This window comes from Artemia franciscana, chromosome 18 (assembly GCF_032884065.1).
Source record: "Artemia franciscana chromosome 18, ASM3288406v1, whole genome shotgun sequence".
NCBI classification, from domain to species: domain Eukaryota; kingdom Metazoa; phylum Arthropoda; class Branchiopoda; order Anostraca; family Artemiidae; genus Artemia; species Artemia franciscana.
In genome coordinates this window covers 31,059,167-31,078,243 of record NC_088880.1, presented here as the reverse complement: position 1 = coordinate 31,078,243, position 19,077 = coordinate 31,059,167, and the positions used below count along the sequence as shown (strand labels likewise).

General features: G+C 38.8%; 1 protein-coding gene across 4 annotated transcripts in view; it reads right to left on the bottom strand.

Annotated features, from left to right (window-relative positions):
* LOC136038866 (uncharacterized) overlaps positions 1-19,077 on the bottom strand; it is a 51,278-nt gene that overhangs the window by 11,472 nt on the left and 20,729 nt on the right. For 3 of the 4 annotated variants that reach the window (XM_065722320.1, XM_065722321.1, XM_065722322.1), the window contains exons 4-5: positions 14,188-14,274; positions 5,903-6,138 (exon numbers count right to left, since the gene is read on the bottom strand). In XM_065722320.1, coding sequence (XP_065578392.1) covers positions 5,903-6,138; positions 14,188-14,274 — 323 coding nt within the window. The remainder of the gene's footprint in view (positions 1-5,902; positions 6,139-14,187; positions 14,275-19,077) is intronic. The other variant, XM_065722323.1, reaches the window with a different exon arrangement.

The window sequence follows — 19,077 nt, the reverse complement described above, 5'->3', positions numbered from 1 at the left end:
TTCGAATTATGGGGCGCTGGACCCTGTTGGCAAACTTCCAGGATACCATATTTCATTACATCATAAAAGAAATAAAAAGATCGGTTAAAACCCGATTCAGAAACCAAACTATCCCGTGGCTGATCAGTCAGACGATAATTAAGTAGACTCAGGTCAGTATCACCAAAACGGAAAGACGGGAGATTAAATGTTGAAGCTATACGCTACCCTTGATCAGCACTCTTGTATTGGGAAATAGCGGGGACATGATCAGAAATATCACTAACCAGCACCAAATTGTCTAAGACATCTAATGACGAAAGAATATTATCAATTAGAGACGCATGCGTGTTAGTAACTCGGCTTGGTACACAAACTGAAGGAAAAGTTCCCGAAGAGAGAGCATCATCGACAAAAAATGTATAGCTGAAGACGAATTCGATCCAGCAGGCTGAGGTTGAAATCGCCCATAAGGATTAGTTCACAGGGATGCTTTTGGACTGAGTCCAAAACCTCTTCCAGAATTTCCATAAGCGAAGGAATAGATTCACTAGGGAACCTGTAAACCAAACCCACAGCTAAATCCTTACACACTGACTTAATCTCAATAAAAAGCTATTTAAAGATTCCTTCTTCATTTCTGCTCAAATCACTTCGGATATTGTATGTAAGGCGATCACCAATATTAAGGGCAAGGCCACCTCTAGCAATCTATTTCCTGTTCAGCCTCTCCATCCTATATCCTGGAATATCTAAAAGTATATCCTTATTTGAATCCAGGAAATTTTCACATAATCCAATAACATCAGGAGTTACACTACTAACGATACGTTTCAGCTCATCAAAAAGACGAGCAAAGTCCCTAAATGTTAAGGTGAAGCACAGAGAAAATACCATCCCGTTTAGAGTAGGCAGAACCAGTTAACTGAGAAACATACTTACTTTTACTAGTCGAATTAGAATCATTAGAAGCATTACAATCATTAAAGAATGTAGCACCTTGCCATAAGTGAGACTCCTAAATCAAAGAGGTTTGGAAAAGTATAATCGAGCTGTTAATAATTATGATTACAATAACAATTAAATTTTATATGTAATTACAATGAATGTAATGTAGTTACATATAAATTATAGGTATTATAGATTCATAAAATATATTCATAAATTATAGTTATTATTATTACAGCATTGATCCAGTCTTTGACCTATATAGATCTAAACTAGTTTTATTGTTTGGCCAGTTTTCAACTTTTTGGATAGTTATTTCATTGCGCAACGATTGCCTTTGGATATAGTTGGATTTATCTGGTTTTTGTCGGCCACTAAAGACAAAATTTTTGAGAAAAGCTCGAAGGCCGGTACGAGGGTAAATAAGAAAGGCATATCGAAGGTAAGCTTTTGGCATAATATTTAATACACTAAGATGAGCGATGAAGGTATAAAACAACTGATAAAGGAGATGCAAAGTCTAAGAGCCTCAGTAAATAAAATAGAGGTTTCGGCTGAGGGAATTGAAGGCCTAAAGACGATTTTTTCGGAATTTTCTTGCAAGGTAGAGGAAACGAACAGAGCAATTAAATCGGAGATAGCTGGAATGGCATTAAGCTGCTCGACTGTTAATAAAGATTTGCGGAAAACCCAGTCCAAGATAGATTTTCTTGAAAAAGAATTGAAGAACATGAATTTGATTATATACAATTTTGACCCAAAACATCGAGGACCCAGTCTAGCGTCAGATATTTTGTCATGCTTAAATGAAATTGTCCCGAATTTGGATCTAGAGAGGCGAGACATAAAGGATATTTTCCGCCTTCGTTCTAAAAATTATGGCGTGCCCCCGGTTGTCATTAAATTTATTAGCAAGCCTCTAAGAGATTTGGTGTTGAGATCCTCTGGGCTATTTAGCCGTCATAAGTTGAATATATCCCCTGATTACACGGAAAGAGAGCGTATGGCTCGAGATAAGCTAAAACCACTTCTAGCGGAGGCTAGGTAAAAAAATATGCCTGCTAAATTAAGGGGGGTGAGGCTAATTTTACAGGACAAGATCTTGACGTATGATTTTGAGGATGAGAAAATAATTGAAGTAAGAGGTCCGAGTGTTAGAGATATGGTCCCGATAGCTTTGGGAAAGTTTCAAGGTCAGAGCCGTCAGTCCCTTGACCATGAAACTTCAACGCGAAGCAGGTCAGCATCTACAGGCAGCTTGCAAGGATATTTTTCAGCCAATGAAAATGAATTGGACGATCCAAACACGGAAATTCGAACCACAACGACATTTATTACACCGAAAAATACGATTGCTTTGAAGATGCCCGGGAGGCCTGAACCACGGGCCAAACGCGACCATGCTAGGATAATAAGTCCAAGTGACGATCAAAATCAGCCTATCAGAAAGTCACGATTAGTGGGAGTGCTCAACCAGGAAGCACCAATTGAGGGCAGTGGTCTTGAGGTGAGGACAAGTGATGGTGAAAGCGTGTCAAGAGAACAGCCGAGTCAAGGGACTATAGTAACTGTTGGTGATGAATACGAAACGGGGGGCCATAGTGAAAATTCCAGTGAAAGGGTAGTACGCATGGTGCATTGGAATATACAAGGGTTTTCAGCGACAAAACTAAGTAATCTGTTGAAGGAAGCGTGTATTGATAATGACAAGAAAGATATAGTTGGACTAGTAGAAACATGGAGTGATGGGAAAAACCCATTAAGTGTTGAAGGGTACAATGTTTTTGAAAGAGTGAGAAATAAATCGAGTAATGGTCGACATTATGGGGGGATAGCGATATTGATCCGGGATGATATATTTGATAGCATCCATAGTCTATTAAGTGCGTCAGAAAATATAGTGTGGGTACAAATGTCCATGTGGGATAAGAGGTATGTTATAGGCTGTGTATATATACCCCCTGAAAATAGTTCTTATATGAATGAATATACATGGGACATATCAATTGAGGAGTATGTTAATTATGTTGAGCTGTTTAGTGACCATTTTTTTGTATTACTAGGTGATTTCAACGCCTACACGGGTACGAGTATGGAGGTTGAAGACATACAGGTGGATCTTGGCAACCCTTGTTTATCAGGAATGGAGAGTATGGTTGAATGGTATGGAAGAAATGGATGCCCGAATGGTAGGACAAGCAAAGATGAAACTAGGAGGAAAAATAGGTGGGGCCATAAGTTGATAAATTTTAATAGTGAGGGTCGGTTGATAATTTTGAATGGAAGGGTGGGTAAAGATCATGAAAGGGGAGATTTTACGTGCTTTGGTTCGGGGAAGCCTAGCGTGATTGATTATATTATGGTTGATAGGAGGTTATGGGGAAATTGTTTGGATTTTTATGTTATGGATGTTGTAGGATCAGACCATCAGCCAATAGAGGTAGTCATGAAGGCAGGGCAGGCGAAGAAATGGATGAATGAGGTAGAGGGTGAGAGATATAGTTGGAGGAATGAGGGAAAGATGGAAGATAAGGGTAGGAAGGTAATGAAGCAGCAGATTAGGGTGGATTGTATGGAGGAAAACCGTTTGAAAAAATTGTTGGAAAGTGAACAGATGCAGAAAAGGGCGGAGGAATGCATATATATACTGGGAGAAGGAAATTTAGAAGAAGCCGTGCAAGAAATATCAGAGGAAGTATATCAGAAATGCAGTACAATATCAAATAAGAAGGAGATGGTGAGAAATACAAACGAATTCTTTGATGAGGATTGTCGGAGGCTGAAAGTAAACCTTATTCAACTTCTCAGGAAAGTGAAAGGAGCACTAAATGACCAGGAAATGAATAAACACTTATCGGAGTACCGAACAGAGAGAAAAATCTACAAGAGGCTAATAAAAATGAGAAAAAAACAAGTAGAAGAGATTAGGGCTATAAAGATCAGCGAGGAACACTTGTCAAAAGACCCAAAACAGTTTTGGAGTGAAGTAAGGCGGGAATTCAAGGCCAACGACAAACACATACCTCCAGCTGAGTCGTGGAAAACATACCTGGAGCAGGACACTAGCAAAAGGGAGCAATATGGAGACGGTATAGGGAGTTTAGCAGAGGAGCTACGAGAGCAGAATGGTTTCCCCTTAAGACAAGAGGATTATAGTCTATTAGAACCGATCAAGGTAGAGGAAGTTTGTGCAAGCCTAAAAGGAATGAAGGGATCTTCGGCACCGGGGATGGATGGAATACCAGCAAAGATTTGGAAAATGGGGAAAACAGTTCTAGCACCAGTTTTAGCAGCAGTTTTCAGTTTTGTGACTGAAAAAAGGAAATGGCCTGATCAGTGGAATGTGTCAGTAGGAATACCAATTTTCAAAAAAGGTAACAGGCAGGATCATAGTAATTATAGAATAATTAGTTTAGGAAATGTGATGAGTAGGATTTTCTGCAAGGTTATAGACTCAAGATTAGGGAAGTGGTTGGAGGTAAAGGAACTGTTATCCCCTTTTCAGGTAGGGTTTAGAAAAAATCATAGTGCAGTAGATTATATTTTTACTTTGAGAATTATGGTAGAGAAGTATAGGAAAGGAAAAGGGGGGAGGTTATTTGCAGCTTTTTTACACCTGAAAGGAGCATATGATAATGTGGATAGGAACCTGTTAATGTTAAACCTGTTATCTTTAGGACTGCCTCACTATTTCGTATTGTTGCTGTGCGAAATGTATAAGTACGTGAAGTTAGTAGTGAAAGTGGCGGGAAACAAGTAAACAAGTTTGGACAAGTAAGATAGTACCGGCGATGTATTATGGAGCAGAGATCTGGGGCTATCGGAAAGGTCCAAAACTTGAGGTGGTTATGATGAGATATTATAAGAGGATGTTAGGACTATGGGATTCGTTTAGTAATTTGGTAATCCAGGGGGATTTAGGGCTAGCATCGCTGCGATCTATGAGGCTAGTGACCATGGTGAGATATTGGGTTAGGATACTGGGTATGCAGAGATTTACGGTAGCAAAGGCAGCATACTTAGAGGCGTTGAGACAGAATAGTAAAACAGGGTGGCCAACGGAGATTAAGGATATCTTAGATAAGTGTGGATTAGGGGAATGGTGGAATGAAGGAAAGGGGATTATGGGTATGGAGGAAATAGTAATAAGGGAGGTACAAGAGAGGTTGAAGAACCAAGAAATACAGATATGGTGGGCAAGTCTGGATCATTCAGGGTCGTTAAAATTGTATAGACAGATAAAGGGTAGTTGGGGGGAGGAAGTATTTTGGAAGGTTGGGTTAAGTAGAGAGGATATGAAGGCTTATTTGGATTGGAGGGGAAATGGATTTTTGATTGGGGAGAAAAGAAAGTATCAAGGGAGAAAAGGGGAGAAGGTAGAATCTATTGCTTGTCCTATGTGTGGATCTCAGGATGAAAGTTTAATACATTTTTCGTGTGAATGTGTCGAATTGAATGATTGGAGGCGAGAGATGTATGGTAAAGAAAAATTGAATGAGATATGGATCCTAGATAGAATGAAAGAGACAAATTTCCCGAGTATTAAAAGGATAGCAAGATTTGTAAGGATTGCAGCGGCACATCGGGAGCGTTTTCTTTAAATAGTATTAATTTAATGTAGTTAATTTGTTGTTTGTTTGTTGTTATGTAATTTTCCTATGGCCCACGGGCTTTTTCTGGAATAAATTATTATTATTATTATATTATGCTTGTACGTATTTATACTTGCGTAATAATTAAAAAGGCTGTATCCAGGGAACGGGTTAGGGGTTTGAACCCCCCCCCCCCAAAAAAAAAAAAATCTTTGTCTGAGTCGTGAAAAACATAAAAAATGAATATAAACAAGTTTTTGATGCGTTTTTAAGTTGTTTTTTGCACACACACCCCGGAAACAATTCTTTTGAACCGCCCCCCCCCAAAAAAAAAAAAATCCTGGGTACGACCTTGATAATTAACAGCCACACTGTATACTTACGATTAGGTCTTGGCTCAAATACATCTTCTGCGCCTGTTGGGATGTTCTCCTTGGTTTCTCGCGCTGGATCTACTCCTGTAGGTAGTCCAGGAGGAGGCGAACTAGCATCACTAGGAGGTTTAATACCCCCAATACCAGAGTCATGGATTTCGCTAACATTCTTAGTACCTGCGCCATATCCACTTGCTCCAGTTGGAACTCCCTCTCTTGAAATTTCGGCATCCATTTGTTCTAAACTGAAGAAGAAGAAGTTATCAAGACAAAAAGTAATTGTACAGCTCTCTTAACATAAGTTATGTTGGTGAGAATCAACTACGTTACCCCATTGTGCTTATCTAGATGATTACTGTTCTCTCCACAAACCCGTGTATTCTTGATGAAGAACACTTTGAACCGATCAAATACAAAACTGAATAAGTTGATAAAAAAATTAAGTCAATAAAAGTAAGAGAGTTCTGATCTGAGCACACCTGGTTAAGGTAAACATAAACATAACTGAGGGAAAACATCAAATATAACGAACAGTACTGGGGGCCCGGGCCTCAACCGAACATTGGCAATCGACATGAGGTTGAGTTGTATATGTTTGGTTTTCTAATCATTTACTAGCAAAATCTGAAATATTCTGGCGAAAATCCATTATTGTCTCCTGTTAATACGTCAAAGAATCATCCATTTAATAGGATTTTTTTTCTTTTCGGAATGAATTTGATTCTCACTGTTGCTTCTGTTTTAACCGCATATTTCATTTACGGTTCAATGTGATCACCCTTGTCGCTTTTCTCCTAACTGCAGATTTTTTTCTCCAGTATTTTCATTTGAAACTCGTAGTGATGCTTATTGTCGCATGTCTTCTATCTGCAAATCTCGTTCCCGCTTCATTTTTGCATCATTACATCGATATCTTTCCATGCCTTTTGACTTAGCTGTTTGGAAACATTAAAAACTATTTTCAAGAAAACATTATGCATGCATACTTACTTAAAAAAACACAGTTTTTCGTTTTTAGGGAGAATATATATTCGTTCTTCATAGTTTTAAGTCACGAAGTGTCAAATAAACAATTTCAATTGAGGTAATAAATTCTGGCGTGAATTCAATTCATCTTTTCTGAAAATTCCAGGGTGCTAATTAAAAAAAGTAAAAAAATATTAAAAAATAGGAAACCATTTTCAAGATAAAATCTATGTATAAATAAATAAATACATCCACAGTTACTCGTTTAAAGATATAAGATACTTTGATTTTAGTATGTCCTATAGATTTTAATATCAGGTGATTTTAGTGGGGTAAAGGAAGGGGTTGTCATCCTAACTTTAGAAAAGATAACTTCATGGCCGTTAACAAGCAAGTGAGAATTCACTTATGAAATATCTTAATTTTTTCAGGGAAGTTTTTTCCAAAAAATTTCTTAGTATTTTGATACTTAATGTTATTTTTGTTAAATTAATTTAAACATTTTTTTCACAAATCAAGTTTTTCAATGAAAAGTAAAGAGCTCCATTAAGCCAAATATGAGCAGAGATACGAACATAAATCACAATAAATGACCGAGTCAAACTCAAAACGAGCAAAAAGTAAAATCAGTAGGGCTGACAAATAGGGCTGAAAATAGGGCTGACAGTAGTGCCGTGGTCTGGTTGATCTCAATTCACTTTTGACTCTTAATAAAAGCACTATAACTTCCAATTTCCAGCTTACAACCCTTACCCAAGGGCTCTGGTGGGTTGTGTCAACCCTGGTGTCTTTGTCTGTTCTTTGGACTACTTTTAATAAAATGGTTCTCTGACATTTTCAATCAGATATGTTTGGGTAAGAGGTTGTTAGGGGAGGGGATAGTTGCCCTCTATCCCTTTTGACTCTTTAAAAGGGAACTAGAACATTAAATTTCCAACTAATGAGCCTCCTCTAAATTTTATACGACCACACCTTCCATAAAAATATGCCTTCGGGGCATAGCTTTCAACCCTTGCACCCAGGTTCTAGGGAGAGTGTTTCATTCCCGAAGGCCTTGTAATATGATGCTCCGACTATTTTGACAAAAATGGCTATCTCAAAGATTCTATCGAGTGCATTTGGGGAAAAGAAGATGTGGGGGGTTAGTTGCCCTGGTACCGCTTGACTGTTAAGAAGGACACTAGGACTTGTGACTTCCAATTGAATGAGCCACATCCAAATTTTATACTCATGTATGGCTATCCAGAAATTTTAGTCTGAAAAATTAGGAAAAAGGGTGGGGGGCTGGTTGCCACCTGATCACTCTTGGTATTTAAAAAAAGGAGCTATAATTTTTGATTTTACACTGAATGAGCCTTCTCTGAAGTCTTCCAGGAAACCATAAATATTAACAATGGATAACTAGTATAGCTTATAGCCCTTCGGCTGGGGATCCTGGTGGAGGGTTAATCCCCTAAGAAATCTTTACTGGATCTTTAAAATATGTTCAACAAAATGGCTATCTTAGAATTTTGATTGGATGTGTTTGGGGTAATAATCAGCATGGAGGGGGGGGTCTAGTTGTCCTCCAATCACATGACTATTATAAATAGCACTAGAGTTTCTGATTAAACCCAATGAACCCCCTCTGAAGTTTATACGACCACCGTTTCTATACTAAACCTTATATACCCCCTGGGGCATAACTTACAACCCTTTCCCTGAGAGCTGTGGGGGTGGGGTTTGTAATCTTCAAAGACATCATTACTGGACCTTTCAACTACGCTAAGCAAATGGCTACCTCAAAATTTTGATTGGATGTACTTGGGGAAATTATGGACGTGGAGGGGCTAGTTGCACTCCGATCACTTTCGACAATGAAAAGATCACTTTCGACAATGACAATGACACTAGAACTTCATATCAGCAACTTAATGAACCCCCTCCGAAGTGAACCCTTTCTATAATAAACCTTATATGCCCCCAAGGTATAACTTAAAAACCCTTTCTTTGATGGCTGTGGGGGGGTTTGTCATCCTCAAAGACATGATTTCCAGACCTTTCAAATACGTTTAACAAAATGAATATCTCAAAACTTTGAGTGGATGAGTTTGGGGAAATGACGGGCTATTAAGCTTAAAATCATCTATAGACCATAGAAACCACCCTAGTTCGGAAAACGGTGTTTCGACTAGTCAAATTATAAAAGCCAGATTAACACTCTCTATGGATCACACTATCCATCCTGGTTCGTAAAAACGCGAACCAAATTAAAAAAAAAACAATATTTGAAGCTCAATGTCACCTACAGATCATATAAATTTAGAAAACAAAAATTGACAGTTAAGCAAATGAATTTTATTATTAGAATACATCTCAATAACTAAATACCGGAGATTAATGATTACAAACTTGTTTTAGTGCCTCCCACATACCCACGTTACCCACGTAACATACCCACTTTAGTTCACCTCACGTTAAGTCTTGCAGAAATTTAGAAACCTACAAAATCTGGATAGAAACTATTAACTATTGAATTCTAAGTCACTACAGATTATTTCTATACCATTGAACTTTGCATTGCTTAGAAATTTAAATACAAAAATTTGAAGCAAAGAAAGGCATTTGTTTACTTTTGACGAATTTTCAGTTTACTTGTTTTTTAGGAACTCTTACTTTTTTTTCCTGATAACTGAGCAAGAAAAATTGAGAATTTTCTTTTTTGCTTACATTAAAATATTTCGCCCACACTTGCACAAATCACGTTTGCACAAATCGCAGGCAGTAGTTGTCAACATTTATGCCAGTGGACATCACTAAAATTTGTCAACAATCCCTTAGTCAGGGAGCCACACGAGAGAAATGTTGATATTTAAGGATTGAGGTGATCAGCAAGCAGCAGAAGGTTTGAGTGTGCAATCTAATGCAATCGACTATGCTGAAAACGAAAATCGGCGTTATATAGTCGACAAATGGGTGCGACACCCACATTTCTTCCAATTCCCTAAAAATCCATCTTAACTGGCAAAAATTATATTAAAATCGATAAAAAATTACAGGTTACTCCAAAATTGTTCAGCTATGCCTCAGATCGAAGGTAATTAAATAAAGAATCATATTCTCTTTTCAAAACATTTTTATCTTTTGCCGTTCAGTTGTAATCACAAAATTTCGACGAAAAAGTTAACACAATTTATCTCTCTTTTGGATTAATCTTGATCCATCTTGAAAATTTGCCTGACTGAGGTGTATTTTTTTTAATGTCTTCTGTAGGAAATTTATTGTCCTACAAAATGATCGATCCAGAAATTCTCTAACTCTTCTCGTTTTTGAACTATTCACAGAAAAGCGGATTGACCCAATTTTTAGCTCGGATAAGCAGCGGCATCTATCCAGTGTGAATGCGTCAGGGTTCACCCGGCCAGATAGATTTTCCAAGATAAGCTGAATAGAAAAAGTCAAGCAAAGGAGTCTAAACACAAAATTATGGAGGACCTTAAACTTGATTTGCACTTGAGTGGAGCTTGATGCAAGAGGTGTAGACACTGAAGGTAGGCTTTCCTTGTGAAACATATTTACAGTACAAAGGTTGTTGATATGTCCTGCTCTGAATGCCCAGGTCAGGCTGATATTCCTGTTACCAGGATCGGATACCTGCCAGTGGTTCCCAATCCTCCCTCGAACCCAGCAGTCGTGGAAGAAGTCATTAAGTCTTTCCAGAAAACTGCCAGAGAACTGGGACTGAGTTACACCGTCGTCACATGTGACCAGGCTGTATATGAAATCGTTCATGCTCTGAGAGTCAGAAATCCTGAAGCATATTCTGATGTTGTCCTCAGAATGGGCGGTCTTCATATTTTAATGAACTTCATGGGTGCCATCGGTCATATAATGAAGTGCTCGGGTGTAGAAGAGGTGATTTACGAGGCTGGAATTCTGTTGGAAGGAACCGCAAAGAAAGTGATGAGTGGTAAACCGTACTATAAAGCTCTCGCTGCTCATACGTTAGTCCTCGAGGCAGTATTCATTCTGTACTGGGAAGCTTTCGAAGATTTTTGCGCAGAATCAGACGATTCATCGTGCATCACTATCTTTGAAGAAATGGGAGATTTACTGCAAAACTTGAAGATCTCAAGAGAGGGCGATGAGAACTTGAACTGTCTAAAGGAAAAACTTACCGCACTGTCCCCGTGGTTAGAAAGGTTCGAGACTTCTCGTGCACGCTCAAAAACCCACAAGTTCTGGAAGCAGTACAAAGAAATGGTACTGGTTTTGTGGTAGTTTTTGTACAGTGAAAGATCTGGTGACTGGGATGGCCATCTTGAAGGAGCTAGCAAAATGCTTCCTTATTTAATTGCATGTGGTCACTATAAGTATGGCACTTGCTTGATTGAGTACCTGGCTGAGATGCAGGGCTTACCTCAAGAAGTAGATCAGGCATTCCACAATGGACTGTTCAATGTGAAGAGGAGGAATGCAAAATTCAACTGCATATCCCCAGACCATGCTGTAGAATCTACCATTAATTTAGATTCAAAAACGGAAGGTGGAATGACGGGTATTACCACGAATGAGTTGGCACTGGTGAAGTGGACTTTAACTCTTCCGTTCTGTGCCTCAGTCTCGTCTACATTCACTGAGATGCTACGCATTGTTCCCCAGACTGAGTTTGACTCCTCTCACCACGAAGATCACCCTTCCTTCGTTCTGAGGCAACACATGGCTGTTAATAAAGTGTAGTCTGTTCTGGAAGCCAGGCTCAATCCCTTTCGATCCACTGACGAAGATATGCTGAATATTTATACGCTTGAGACCGTTGATAGTGAGATAGCTGACAGTCTCCTCAGTGTGCGATCTGTTGGAAGCAGAGCGGTTGATCTCTACTTGGACGGTGAAGAAGGTGCCTTTAGCAAAGTAAAGGTCATGAATAATGAGAAGGCGAAACAGAAAAAAGCAACCAATACTTCTAGTGCTGTAAATAGCCTTACCAATGTTGAACTTCAAACTGTCAAAAGGGTATTGGTGAGTGTTGACTTTACAGGCGAAAGAGGACTTCACCATCTAAAGAATTTGCTTTTCCATGAGCTTCTTCCATATGCACCTTCTATATTCCAGAGAAGTGCCATATCTGGAATGGTTGTGCTTCGGACAGGAACAAAGTCAGCTCTTCTGGAGTATTTGAAAACAAAAATCAGCTTGAGCGAGTGGCCCGTTAACCTCGAGATTAGCAGTGAGTCGACTCACTCAAGGGTGGTAGACTTGATGCCCTACCTCAGAAGCCATCCACCAAATCCATCGGAAACCGTTGAGAGCTATGGAAAACGGACATTTTCTACGCTTGTGTCTTTCAACAGCAACGTTAAGGAGCTGCACGTCCTTGCAGATAGATATGATGGGATTTTTGGATATTCTGACGAAGAAGGCAAGGTGATCTGCCTAAAGGACTGCGGTGGTTGCCTTGAGCAGCGAGGATGTTCAAACAGGTCTCCGGTAGCTCTAGGTAGACACTCAAACCTAGATGACTGGAACTCGTTGCTCTCAAATTCCAAGACAAAGGCAAGACTGATTGAGCTTCTATTCGGTGAGTTTGAAAACTCAGTTCACCTGCTGCAAGCAGGGTTCACTGTGTACCTCTCAGGAGGCTTTCGAGACCGGATGAGAGTGGTGATGCTCAACAGAAGTGGAAATGCTGATACAAACTTTGAAGAGCGTTTGAGCTGTACCCATGAAGAGGCCGATACAAGAGTTGTGTTACACATGTTGGACTGTTTGGAGAGGGGTTTCGATGTCGTTTTGGTCGATGCGAATGACACAGACATAGTTGTCGTCTTGCTATATCACTAAAAGTTATTCCTTGGGAACCACCCAAATTGTGAAAAGCGGAAAGTTTATGTCAGGTTCCACAGCTATTTAGTGCCTATACATCGGCTTTGCAGCAATTTACCAAACGATTTTGTTCACTCCATCTGCCTTCTTCATACGCTTTCAGGGTGTGATACCGTGGGTTTCATGTTTTCTAAAGGAAAACGAGTGGTGGCCAAGGCTGTCGAGAAATGGGGATTGGAGAAACCGATTGCTTTGCTTGTCCAAGAGATACAGAAGTCAAAGCTCGACCCTGCGGTTCTAGAAAAATTCAGTGTGATTTGCAAAAAGGTCGTTGTTGCCTCATACGGAAAAGACCCAGACCACTTTACCTCTCTTAATGAATTAAGAGTGCATTTGTACCCTCGAAAGCGGGAGCTTAAGTATTTGAAACCATCTGACGCTGACTTTGAGTGTCATGCTAAACGCGTGTACCTGCAGTTGGACATTTTTTTGCAAGCAAATCGAGCAAAGCCAAAGTTTCTGGATCCCCTGCAATTTGGCTGGATGTTTCAAGACGGTGGGGTTAGGCCAGTTGTGTCTACCCTTCAAGCATTTCCAGAAGGTGTGGTCCCCCAGTACTGCTCGTGCAAGAAAAAAATGTTCATGTGCTGGAAATAGACCTTGCGATTTACTTTGTGGCTGTGGTGGGAAGTATTTTATGGACGAGTTTGATATGCTTGATGGATAATTTGATATGTTGAGCTACTTTTTAACTTTTGTAGTAACAAGTGCCGTTCACGAAATCCGTAGCAGGTGTTAGTATAGTAATCTGTTTTTTGTTTATTCAAGCTTATTGAATAATAATCTTGTCAAGTTTACAAATAATTCTGATTAGGAATGAAAGAGAGTTGTAATCAAGGTCATTGTTGAGTATAGTGGCAATCTTCCTGTCTGCGATAATAAAACTATCCGCTACCAGCTGAATCTAGGCGTGAAATCTTTTCCAGCGCGAATAAAAAAAAATTAAAATTGCAAGTTTCAAGGTCATTCGCGATGGTCCCTACTGTACTCGTCACTTCTGGCATAAGTTACGAAAGATTTGGCGATCATTGTGGAAATTTTTCCGAAACGTGATTTAATAGTAAAAAAAAACGCAAAATTTTCAATTTTCGGGGTCAAGCACCCCCCGTCCGAGTATATAACGCCCATTTTCGTGATCAGTGCTATCGATTACCCCATATTCCGTTGTCAAACCTTCTGCTGCTCACTGATCACCTACCCGACACATTTTCGTTGAGTGGCTCCCTGACTACCTAGAAAAAATGGGCTGGCCAGTGCAGGGGCTAATGAAAAAGGGTCATTGGTCTTATTTCCATCCTAAAGAAACTGTTCTCCTGGATAATCCATTGTTGCATCAAGACAACCGAGAATAAGCCCGTGCAAAACGAAAGGCGTTGTTCTGTCCATCTTGTCTCCACCCCAACCTTATACAGGCCCTACACATGTTGAGTAAGGAATATAATGAATGGAGGCAAAATATATACCTTGTCTTGTCCAAACCCAAAGGGAAGACGTCTAGAAGGAAACGCTTATTTGGAAAAACTGGCGGCTCTTTTTGGATGTTTTGAGGGCTAGAAAAACCATGAATTAAAAAATATTGATATAAATTTCTACCAATAACCACTGTGCATAAATTATTTTTGAGTAAAATGTGTAAAAAAAAATTCATTAAAATATATTGGAAATGTTGCTAAAATATACTGGCTTTAAGCGGACAGACCAACTTTTAGGCCCCCCCCCCCAACTTCCCCCAATGTTGCCAGGTCTGATCAGGATTTAAAATAAGAGCTCTGAGACAAGATATCCATTTAATTCAATTTTTTAATTTAATTTTAATTTTTTAAACATTTAATTTAATTTTTTAAATTTTTAATTTAATCTGGTCTGGTTCCTGATACGCCTACCAAATTTCACCGTCCTAGCTCACCTGGAAGTGCCTAAAGTAGCAAAACCGGGACAGACAGACAGACCGACAGAATTTGCGATCGCTAGATGTCATTTGGTAGATACCAAGTGCCATAAAAAGTGCTACTTTATATCTGCTGTTTCGAAGGTTTTGCCCCCCCGAAAAAAATTCCTGTGTACGTGCCTGGTAAGAATGAATAATAATCAATCAAATGTAATTACCCTTTTAAGAGTAGAATCTCTATCATTAGCACTACTTCCCTAAGGCATGCGCAGAGGCAGCCATGAAAGAATTACCCTCCCCCCCATGGCACGCCAAAAGGCTTTGTAATGTCGGTAAGTATCTCCGGTGACCCTTGCTATCCCCTTATACCAAAATATGAAAAGTCACCATACCATGTTTGGAGACTAAGAACTTTATTATGGCAGGAGTTATCTCGTTGAAGCTATCTTTGAAGTTTTGACATTTCTCTGAGAGGCGACAAAGCTCTCCTCTCAAAGTCTTCAAAGTCTCACTGACTGTAAAGTCTTACATAGAAAACTACAAAAATTCAGAAAAAAGCCTGACTTCAATTTATTTGAATTAGGATTTTAGTGAAAGATCTAAGTTAATCTGAACTCAGTCAGAATTTATTTAAAATTCAACTTTGTCTTGTTTTTTAGCGCTTTTTATTAATTGTAAGTGCTGCGTGTTAGGCTAGTGTCCTAAATCATTGACAGATGGGTCAAAACACAGGTTAATTAAGAAAGAGTTTGCAAAATGTACATATTTCCTTGATTATTAATTCCGCGGAGACTTGAGTTCCTTCTATTAGTTTGTCAAACTTCCAATCATTAAAAAAAAAAAAAAAAAAAAAAAAAAAAAAAAAAAAAAAAAAAAAAAAAAAAAAAAAAAAAAAAAAACCTCTTAAGAAAGCATAGGAAGCCTGAATTTTACTTTCCCCTTTTAATTTACGCACTCCAGTTGATTAACTTGTTTGAAAATTATATTTTGGAAATATTTGTTTTCACCTTTTTCAGAATGTTGAGTTTGGTTTCAATTCTAAATTGATTTTAGTTTTCATTGCTTTCTTAAACACAAATTCCATTTTTTATTGTAGATTCTCTGGATTCATTACTAAGGTTTCCTAACTTAATCCCCATGGACTGGGCAAAGGAGAATGTATACATACATGCCGAACGTTTTCCTTAAGAATCGTATCACCAGGTTCGTATCCAGGATTTTTTTTTGGGGGGGGGGTTACAGAAGGTTTTTTGGGGGGTTAAATAAAAGCTTTAAAACACATTAAAATTTGTTTATATTCATTTTTATTACTTTTATACGGGTCCAAAAAACCTACCAAAAGCTCATATGGCACTTGTGACGAGGTCGGAAGAGCCAAGAACCAAGAGCTCATATGGCATGAGCTCTAGCAAAATTCTAAGGATCAATAGACTGATTAAAAGGAAAATCGGAGGCTTAATGCCGGTCGGGATTTAAAATAAGAGCTCTGAGACACGAGGTCCTTCTAAATATCAAAATTCATTAGGATCCGATCACCCACTCGTAAATTGAAAATAATTCATTTTTTCTAATTTTTCTTCTCCCTTCAGCCCCTCAGATGGTCGAATTGGGGAAAGTTAATGAGACTTTATCATTCAATTTGTGCAGGTCCCTGACATGCCTACCAGTTTTCATCGTCCTAGCACGCCCAGAAGCACCTAACTCACCAAAGCACAGGGCCCCCTAGCTCCCCCAAAGAAAGCGGTTCCAGTCCCGTTACGTCAATCGCGTATCTACTGCATTTGCTTATTCTACCCACCATGTTTCATTCCGATATCTCCGCTCTAATCGTTTTCCAAGATTTCCGATTCCCCCCTACAACCCTCCCCCCAATGTCACTAAATCTAGTTGGGATTTAAAATAAGAGCTTGAGACACAAGATCCATCGAAAAATCAAATTTCATCAATATCCGGTCACCCATTCGTAAGTTAAAAATACCTCATTTTTTTCAATTTTTCCTCTCCCTCCAGCCCCCCAGATGGTCGAATCGAGGAAACGACTGTTATCAAGTCAATTATGCAGGTCCCTGATACGCCTACCAATTTTCATCGTCCTAGCACGTCCAGAAGCACCGAACTCACCAAAGCACTGGAAATCCCCCAACTCTCCCAAAGAGAGCGGATCCGGTCCATTTAAGTCAATCACGTATCTAGAACTTGTGCTTATTCTTTCCATCAAGTTTCATCCCAATCTCTCCACTCTAAGCGCTTCCCAAGATTTTCGGTTTTAAAAATTTCGGATTCCCCCCTCCAACCACTTATATCCCCGGATCCGATGCGAATTGAAAATGGAGTATCTGAGACATTAGATCTCTCTATACATCAAGTTTGATTAAGATCCGATCACCCATTCGTAGGATACCTCAATTTTCATGTTTTCCAAGATTCCCAGTCTCTCCCTCCAACTCCCCCCATTATCACTGGATCCGGTTAGGATCTGAAATAAGAGCTCTGAGACACGGGATCCTTTTAAATATCAAATTTCATTAGGATCCAATCATCCGTCCTTGAGTTACAATACCTAATTTTTTCTAATTTTTCCGAATTAACTCCCCCCCAAAAAAATCCCTCAAAGAGATCCAATCCGGTCTGGTTGTGTCAATCACGTATCTAGGACTTGTGCTTATTCTTCCCACCAAGAATCATCACCATATCTCCACTCTAAGCGTTTTCCAAGATTTTCGGTTTCCTCCCTATGAGACACGAGGGCCTTCTAAATGTCAAATTTCATTAGGGCCCAATCACCCGTTCGTAATTTAAAAATACCTCATTTTTTAAATTTTTTCGAATTACCGAATTAGATTCCCCCCCCTTATTTTTCCCAAAGAGACCAGATCCAGTCCAGTTATGTCAATCACGAATCTAGGACTTGTGCTTATTCTTCTCACCAAGTTTCATCCCCATCCCTCCACTCCAAGTGTTTTCCAAGATTTCCGGCTCCCCCTCCAACTCCCCCTAATGACACTGGATCCGGTTGGGATTCACAAAAAGAGATTTGAGTTACGAAGTCCTTCTAAATAGGAAATTTCATTAAGATTCGATCACTCCTTCGTAAGTTGAAAATACATCATTTTTTCAAATTCTTCAGAATTAACCCTCCTCCCAACTCCCCAAAGAGAGCGGATCCATTCCGGTTATGTCAATCACTTATCTAGGACTTGTGCTTATTTTTCTCACCAATTTTCATCCCGATCCCTCCACTCAAAGCGTTTTCCAAGATTTCAGGTTTCCCTCTCCAAGTCCCCCCAACATCACCGGATCCAGTCGGGATTTACAACAAGAATTTTGAAACACGATATCCTTTTAAATATCAAATTTCATTTAGATCCAATCACCCGTTCGTAAGTTAAAAATACCTCATTTTTTCTAATTTTTCCGAATTAACCGTCCCTCCACTCGCGCCCAGATGGTAGAGAAACGATTATTGCTAATTTAATCAGGTCTGGTCCCTGGTACACCTGCCAAATTTCATCGTCCTAGCTTATCTGTTAGTGCCCAAACCAGCAAAGCCTGGACAGACCGACAGACTGACTGACCGACAGAATTTGCGGTCGCTATATGTCACTTGGTAAATACCAAGTGCCAAAAAAATTTAAAAGTTTTGAAACTTGTAACGTTTCGGTCGTATACACAGGTTTCCTCGTTGGCAATTATGCAATGGATTTTGTCTACGGAAAGACAATAGACATTTTGGTACTTATAGGTATATTGATAAATGGTTGTGGACAAAAGTCAGCATACAACGAAAAGCAAGAACAGAAAAAGTACAATAAAGTTGATACAACTTCCTTCTACTTCAAGAAAAAGTAGGATCTACTGCCCCCGTCTAAAATTGAAAAAAACACATTAATTCAACTGAAAATGATAAAATATGAATTCACATAAAAAGAAAATTCTAAGTCCATACAGAACCATACTACATTTTTTTCATAAATTGATCAAGTTAATAATTTATAAAATAAATGCATTAGAATCCAAAATCAGAAAGGTAGGGTTTTTTGCACCTTGTTTCACCCTGTATGGCTGACAATGTCAAGTGGGTACAATGTTGCATATCATGTCACCATCAGGGGTGCAGTTTAACTGATATCAAAAGAGTTTATGTTTCCCTTGAATATTTGTACCATGGAGAAGCTGAATTGTGTCACGATCAATGTCATTAGAGACACCATTCAAGTATCATTCAGATAGGTCTTCAGTAAATGAAGACCTATAAATAGGTCTTCATTTTTAGGCAATCATTAAAAAGTAAAAAAAAAAGATGAAAAATGAAAAAAAAATACAAAAAACACAAAAAATACAAAAGGAAAAGAGTACAAAAAATGAAGCAGAACAAAATTATCATTAATACTTTCTAAGACCATAATGGCTACGCATGACATTTGACAAAAAAAAAGGGAACAAATAAATATAGAAAAAAATAACA